The sequence below is a fragment of the Coffea arabica genome, chromosome 5e, assembly GCF_036785885.1.
Source record: "Coffea arabica cultivar ET-39 chromosome 5e, Coffea Arabica ET-39 HiFi, whole genome shotgun sequence".
Classification (NCBI taxonomy): Eukaryota; Viridiplantae; Streptophyta; class Magnoliopsida; order Gentianales; family Rubiaceae; genus Coffea; species Coffea arabica.
In genome coordinates this window covers 53573486-53580823 of record NC_092318.1, presented here as the reverse complement: position 1 = coordinate 53580823, position 7338 = coordinate 53573486, and the positions used below count along the sequence as shown (strand labels likewise).

General features: G+C 37.0%; 1 protein-coding gene across 1 annotated transcript; it reads left to right on the top strand.

Annotated features, from left to right (window-relative positions):
* The first annotated feature begins 1017 nt into the window (after positions 1-1017).
* Positions 1018-6945, top strand: LOC113687976 (mitochondrial import inner membrane translocase subunit TIM50-like). Its single transcript, XM_027205548.2, has 10 exons — positions 1018-1425; positions 2480-2568; positions 3097-3133; positions 3479-3540; positions 3658-3777; positions 4281-4385; positions 4467-4568; positions 5440-5596; positions 5692-5794; positions 6310-6945. Exons 1-10 carry the CDS (start codon positions 1146-1148, stop codon positions 6347-6349), a joined length of 1095 nt encoding a protein of 364 aa, XP_027061349.1. The 5' UTR covers positions 1018-1145; the 3' UTR covers positions 6350-6945.
* Positions 6946-7338: the final 393 nt, after the last annotated feature.

The window sequence follows — 7338 nt, the reverse complement described above, 5'->3', positions numbered from 1 at the left end:
AATTATTTGAGATATTTTTACTGTAGCACTTTTTATGATTTGATGTACTTGAGATAAAAATATAATTAAAAAAATAAAAAAATGTATTAAAAATTATAATGATGATGTAAGTAAATATATTTGGACAAATAATCTCCTATCCAAACACATATGCTACACAATGGGCTCAGAATCCTCTACCAGCTGCTACCCATTTCCCTCCGCAACTACTTTAATATTTTTTTTTCCTCCTTTCCTCTGTAAGCTGCAATTGTCTTCGAATTGGGCGTGTGCATAAACAGGCGAAAGAAATTGAAGAATTTGCTGTATTAATTATTTTCTTAAAAAAAATCTGGTAATTAAGGCAATAGAATTAAGTATGTCTTGCAAAGTAATATCTTTGAGCCTATTGATTGGTCAGAGGCTTGTAGGACCTTCGAGTAATATTAATAATTCAAACGATACAAGCTCGAAAATATCTACGAGAGTAATTGGCTTCTTGCTTGCCACCCAAGAAAAGTGAATTGCTTGGCACCCAAGAAAAAATTCATGAGAGCAATTGGCTTTTATGCCGTAGTTTTCTTTACTATAAATAAATGAAAATGCATTCAAATAGCCTTTTTGCATATTTTGCGAATTCTGCAGACTGCTACAACAAATAAAGTATTTCATACTTGCTTGACCGGATAAGAGCTAGTTTCACATGAATTGGTCAACTCCAAGAACGTTTACCAGCAGTATTATTTAAGTAAGTATCATTTTCCAAAATTAAAATTTTTCATACATAAAATTTGACTAACGAAAAAAGGATCATAAAATGTGAAATTTGCCTGTGTGGAAGTGAAATTACCCAATTAGAGCTCATTTGACCGCTGCGGCGTTGAAGCCAATTATTGCAGGCTTTTACCGTTTTACACCCTCAATGAAAGGCAAAGTCAGCCAAGATCCATGGGCATATTCGTCCGTGAAAATGATCCCCGAACTTTTACTCCGAGTAACATTTTATTCTCTACGGCAACCCTGGACTGCCTTTATTTAATTTTTTTTTTCCCAAAAAAGAACAAAAGAAAACCCCCCTCGCAAAACCCTGCGCTAATTCCTGCTGTCGTCCTCCCGCTTCTTCCATGCTAAACCTCAAACCCTAATCGAATCTTTATCCTTCAACAATGTACTCCGTAATTCGGACTCGATCGCGAATTTTTTCACTAATTTCGAAATCTAACGGTCGTCGAGTATCTTATTCAAGTTACGCTAATGAGCCACATCGGGATCCAGAATTCATTTCCGCATCTTCTTTGTACCGCGATCCGCCTCCCGCAGGTTCCTCTCCGCCGCCGCCTCCTCCTCCCCCCGAGGTTGCCGAGAAGAAATCCTGGGGTTTTATGAAGTTCGGCCTGTTTGCCGCTATCACCGGTGGCGTTGCCACTGCTGGCTATGCCTCATATGGTTCGCTTCTGCCTAATTTTGCTATAATTTAATTAACCATGCGGAATTTGATGGAATGCCTTTATTCCGAGAAGAAGCAAGTTGCATTTTTTTTTCTTCGTTTCGACAAATTTATCTGCCATAGGATACGTAGACGTGTTTTATGGGATTTTAGGCAGGAATGGTGAGTTGTTTGCTAAATTGTGGTGACGATTGTCTATGTAAAAATTCGGTTCTCAGGTAAAAACTGCATTCTCCCATGCACATGATAAAAATAGAAAATATGCATATTTTGTTTATTGCTTATGTAAATTGACGTACACGTGTTGATATGGGTGCGACAATTGGTCGATGCAAATCAGTAGGCCCCAGATCAAGTTTAAGAGGGGTATGGGTTTGCAACGAAGCGTGGGCTGTTATGGTTTTCTCCTTGCAGATAATGTGAAGAATGAGTTAAGGTTATAAAAAGAAAAAAGGCTTATGTTTGAGGTGTTTTGTTGGTAAGAAAGGAAAAGATAAAAATGCATATTGCTGTGGTTCCTATCTTATTTTTAAATCTGGAAAATGTTTTTTGCGGATGTAAATAGTTGAATATTTGGTTCATAGGGCAAGAACGGGAGTTTGTGGTATGAGTGTATATGTTATATTACACAAGGAAGAAACTGTATCGCGAACCATTTCCGTGTTAGAAAGGTTTAAAACCAAGACCTTTAGCTTGTTTGTTGTTTATTTGTTTTCCTCCGTCACGTCATGATATCAGGCTTCGAGTATTCAATTATTGCTTGATTGGGCTAATATTCCGTATTTTATCATACCGTATTGTTGATTGGAGTATTTTCCGAAGTTTCCAAATCTTTGGGTATATCTGATTCCTGTTAATTGTTTGGGTATGCAAGAAAGATGAATTTTGAGTTTTGAGAAACTTATACAACTTTCCTGATAAAAGTCAATAGGTCCAGGGCATTTTTTAAGTTTGGGGAATCAAGCTGGTGCCTGCATGAAATGTCGTTGTGATTTACAGCCAAGGAGATTTTGACTTATCTTTTTTACTGACAGTCGTTGATATTTTCCACAGCATATACTCTTGAAGAGGTTGCGGAGAAAACAGAGGCTTTGAGGGCTTATACAAACTACACTGTCAAGGATGATGCACCTACTCTTGATGTGAGTATGCTACTGCATTTTTGAAACCTTTCATGAAAGCAGCCGTTATATCCACTTGAGAAGCTGCAAGCCTCTCTTCCATTTCGTTCAAACACCTCTTTCTGTATCAAGAGCTGAACTAAGCCATTTAGCAGATTGAGGGAAATATTCAAGTGCTTTTATATTCTTTTCTTGGCTGTATTTCAGTTAAGTGATTAAATACCTATCGTGGTGTTTGTGTTTACATGTATAAGTACTCTACCAAATGACAAGTACTCATTTTGAAGGAGGAAAGATAGGTAAAAGATAAGAACGTTTATGTACTGAAAGCATATAGTTTTTAATGATTAGAAAAGGTTATCTGCTGGTTTGGTGTTTTAAATGAGCATTAACTGTAATGTCACCTCAAGAGTCAATGATGAACTAGGTGCATGATATATTGGATATTGATAATTTTTTCTCACTTTCATTTTGGTTGGACATGTTATCTTAATTGCAGTAATGCCTGCATCTTTGAAGGATAATGTTCTTTTTATACTTTTTATGCAGAAATTGAAAGGATTGCTGATCTCAGGTGGAATGACAGGTGAATACAACCGTTTGTACTCTTTATTATTTGTTGTTTCAGATTGTGTTCTTTTCTCACTTAAAGCTACAAGAACGTTGAACTATTTTAATAGGGAACAGAAAATAAGCCTCTGAACATATTTAAGTGGGATAATATATGGTGAATGTCACCTGTTGTGTTTGACATCTGGAGTCTACTCTTAGATTTTTCAGTGGGGAATTTTGGAGAAGAAAAAAGGTAACAAATTTTAATGAAACTCTTGACTAAAAACTGTTCCTATAGCTCCATACTGTCTACTATTCTCCTTCAATATTAATATTCTTTATGCTCCCATCGTTTTAATTTGTTTATATGTTATTTCAGTGCCTGCTAAATTAGTTGAATTCTACTTGGATCTACGGAGGTTGGCTGAAGATCAGATTCGAGTTGAGTGGTTATGAACATTGAGAAATTCTGACCGTTATAGATTTGACTAGTTATTTTTATTTCCTTCTTTTGCTTTCTATTTTCCCTACATCTAACGAAATTTTGCATTGTGGTAGGATTTTTCTGAACCACCATCTGATAAGCTACTACCAGACATGCTGCCTGAAGAAAACCAGGCGCGCGTGCTCACTCTTGTTCTGGATTTGAATGAGACTCTAGTATATTCTGATTGGAAGGTAAAATTTTCAATACTGAATAGATGATTAGTAATTGTGCTATTAATGATCATATATTGGTTGATGGTGTAGCTTATAGCATTTAAGGATCAACCAGAAGACTTTAAATTACCCTGTTCCCATTTTCTGGATATAATTTCTTCAGTAGTTGTATTGTGGTTCTTCCAGAGTTGTGTTAGAGATGATAGAGTCCTTGTACCTACAAGATGGCTGGTTCTTTATCTTATCTGAACAAATAGCACGAAATGTTGTGTTTCTAGAATTCAACAAATATGGATGCTACTATAACATAATAGAAACTGAAGTCCTGTTTTGTGGTAAAGGAACTTTCCCTTCTTCATTGAGTCTCAACCTCTTGCCTCTTATATTTTTTACAATGTGCAAATCCTGAACGAATTCCCAGTATTGTAGCTGGTTTTGAGAAGGTTCTTTGTAAGTAACTAGCATTTTGGATAATAGGCTAATTAATGTTACTTACTCTTATGTATTTTGGTCTTCAAAAGCGTGACAGGGGTTGGAGAACATTTAAAAGACCTGGTGTTGATGCCTTCTTAGAACATGTTTCGCAATTTTTCGAAGTCATTGTATACTCTGACCAAATGAGTATGGTAATTTCATGTTCCTTTTTGTATTGGGTTGCTTGGTTCTGGATTATCAAATTCTGTGATGATTACTCCTGTCATTTGCAGTTTGTGGACCCTGTGGTTCAGAGATTAGACCCACAGCAAACAATATTCAGACAGAAGCTAGATAGAGTTTCAACTAGATATATTAAGGGAAAGCACTATAGAGTATGTCTATGCTCTTCTTTATCTCTTTCCCTACCCCCCCCCCCCCCCCCCCAAAAAAACAAAAAAAAAAACACAAAAAGAAAAAATCTCTCATAAATTTTGTATATGTTGTTACTATTTCCTACATCTCATCTACATTTTCATTTTCCCTTTTCATGAAGGGAGCTACATCCTACTGCTTACTGTTACCTTGTTTTTTGATATATTATTACCAAAAAAAAGAGGATTTGTTTAATATTCAACTGAATCGAAATATAATAACTATTATGCAACTGGTTACAATATTAGGGAAAATGGTTGCCTCTTCTGAGTGCTGCTCCTATATTCTAAATTGGGGTTCTATCGATCCTATTCACTTTATTAGAACACGAAACAAAGTCTGCCAAAAGAATTCTTTTGGACTAGTTTTGGTTGTACTCTCAGAATTGCCTAGGTTGGACAACAATATGCATGTCTCAAGGTCTTCTAAAACAGAGATCTACTAGGAATCTTACTTTCTTGCACTTAGAGAAGGAAATGCAACATCAACCTGTTGTCACTCATTGCCTTCCACAAGGAAAGATTTCGAGGAATGAACAAGTTGTTTTCTCTTACGCTGTGCATTTAGAGAAATTTAATCTAGGCCTATATTTAGAGAGGATACAATGATCAAGCTTAAATTGTAGTGCTTCGCAAAAACAAGACATTGAGTCCTGAGTCCAGACATTCTATCATACTGCAATGATCTGAAGTCTGTTAGTATGAATAGACTACCTGATCAAAGTTAGTCCAGTGGTAAATAACTTGTAATTTTCCTTGTTTTGTTACATTGTCTGATCAAAGCTTCTTTTGATGGATATCACTTGGTACTCTGTGCATTCCCTGGTGGCAGGACCTCTCAATGCTGAACAGGGATCCCTCCAGAATTATTTATATGAGTGCTCATGCAGCAGAAACTACCCTTCAACCAGAAAATGCTGTACAAGTAAAACCATGGAAGGGTGAAACAGAAGACACAGCACTTCTAGATCTAATTCCATTTCTTGAATGTGAGCCTGTGTATATGCTTTCAAAAAGATACTTGTGGTTGACAATTTAGTTGAGCTTACGAAGCAGGATTTACAGTCACCTTGTTTGATTGCAGATGTTGCTAAGGTGAGACCACCTGATATTCGAGCTGTCTTAGCTTCATACAAAGGGGATGATGTTGGTAAAGAGTTCATTCAACGCTCCAAAGAGCATCAGAGGTGAAGTTTGTCTTAGCTTCACTTTCAGTTTAAAAGTTAAAACTCAAGAGTGGACGTTGCTGATGCATCTGTTTCTCCTTGTCCAGTTATTTTTAGGTGCCCATTTGATAGGGATTCAAGTTTTTTGTAATTCAATGAATAAAGAAGAAAAAAAGAGACCCAACACAATAAAAAGAAAGAATTTTGTGGAAATCTAAATTTGCAGTTTCATGTTTGTTCATATTTATGGAAGCGTTACCATTTAATCTTGGTCATCCCGATTAGTGTCTGGGTAACAAATCTTTATTCATATTTTGATATGAAAAAGGGCGTGTCCAATTGTTCTGATCGCATGGGTGTGTCGTGCATTTATTTTAGACTGTTTGGCTGATGATGCTGAAAGCGGTCTTAAATTCCCTACTCGTCCCTTCCTCCTTCAAATCAAGCGTACTCCTAAGGCAGATTTATTTTGTAACTTTTATGCATGATGCAGAAGTTTTGATTGCCTGGCTGATGTATTTGTTTTGTTGTGGCAGACGGATGCAAGAGCAGAAACGTAGGTTCTGGCAACGCTAAGGAACACGGTTGGAATTTATTGGAAGTGAGTATTTGTCGGATTATGGCTGCTGATGAGATACTAGTCAGTCCGTTGTGTAGTTCATTTCAGCTCGCTTGATGATTATTAAGACGATAGTCTATAATCCCTATGATTTTAGTCCATGTGGCAAGTAGAAACTTGTACGCATTTTTGAAGGCTGCAGCATCATGGGGACACATCTGACCGATGATTATTGTCAATTTTGAGGGGTTTAGGAAAAAGGTTGGTGGTCGTGGTTTGGGGTATGAAGAGTTGAATATAGAATGCAAGAAAATATAGAAAAAGGAGCGGAGGGTAGAAAGAAAAGCAGAGAAATTGCACCACCGGACTTTCAGCTGCAGAGGAAATATCTTCTTCTTTGTTGGTGGGAGAAAGTAATTCTTCGCGGGTCCTCTCCATAGGGCACTGTTGTTCGTAATGTTTCATTTTGATTTTCTGTTAACTGTGGAGGAACGGGTGACGGGGCCTGCTAGGCTTTACTTTCAAGAGATCCGGATGAAAGAACACTAAGCTCGGCACCAACACGTATATTACCTGCCACTGGTTTTTAACGGGTTTACTAACATTACTTGCATATGGAGTCACATAATTGCCAATTGAATTTGCATATACCCAAAATGTTTCAGCCCCGGTAATTGTCGTGGTTTTGAACAAAGTAATATACAACATGAACCGGTAGACAAACAGCAGTAAGAGCAATTTCTCAGCTATTGAAAAAGAAATAGAATTGGAATAACAATAATTATTTCATCTAGTGAAAAATGAAAATAACTGTCTCAATAAACCGGCACCAACCAACCATATGTTAGTGGAGACATAATAAGTCGTAACGTAGGGAAGAATGCACGTTTGTGATCCCCAGTCAGATGTGCTCATTGTGATCCGATTTTCTTTAATGTAGACAGGATGGTCAAAGCTAGGCTGCTATGGACTGATTTCAGCATCCTTGACGCATGCAAAATCAACA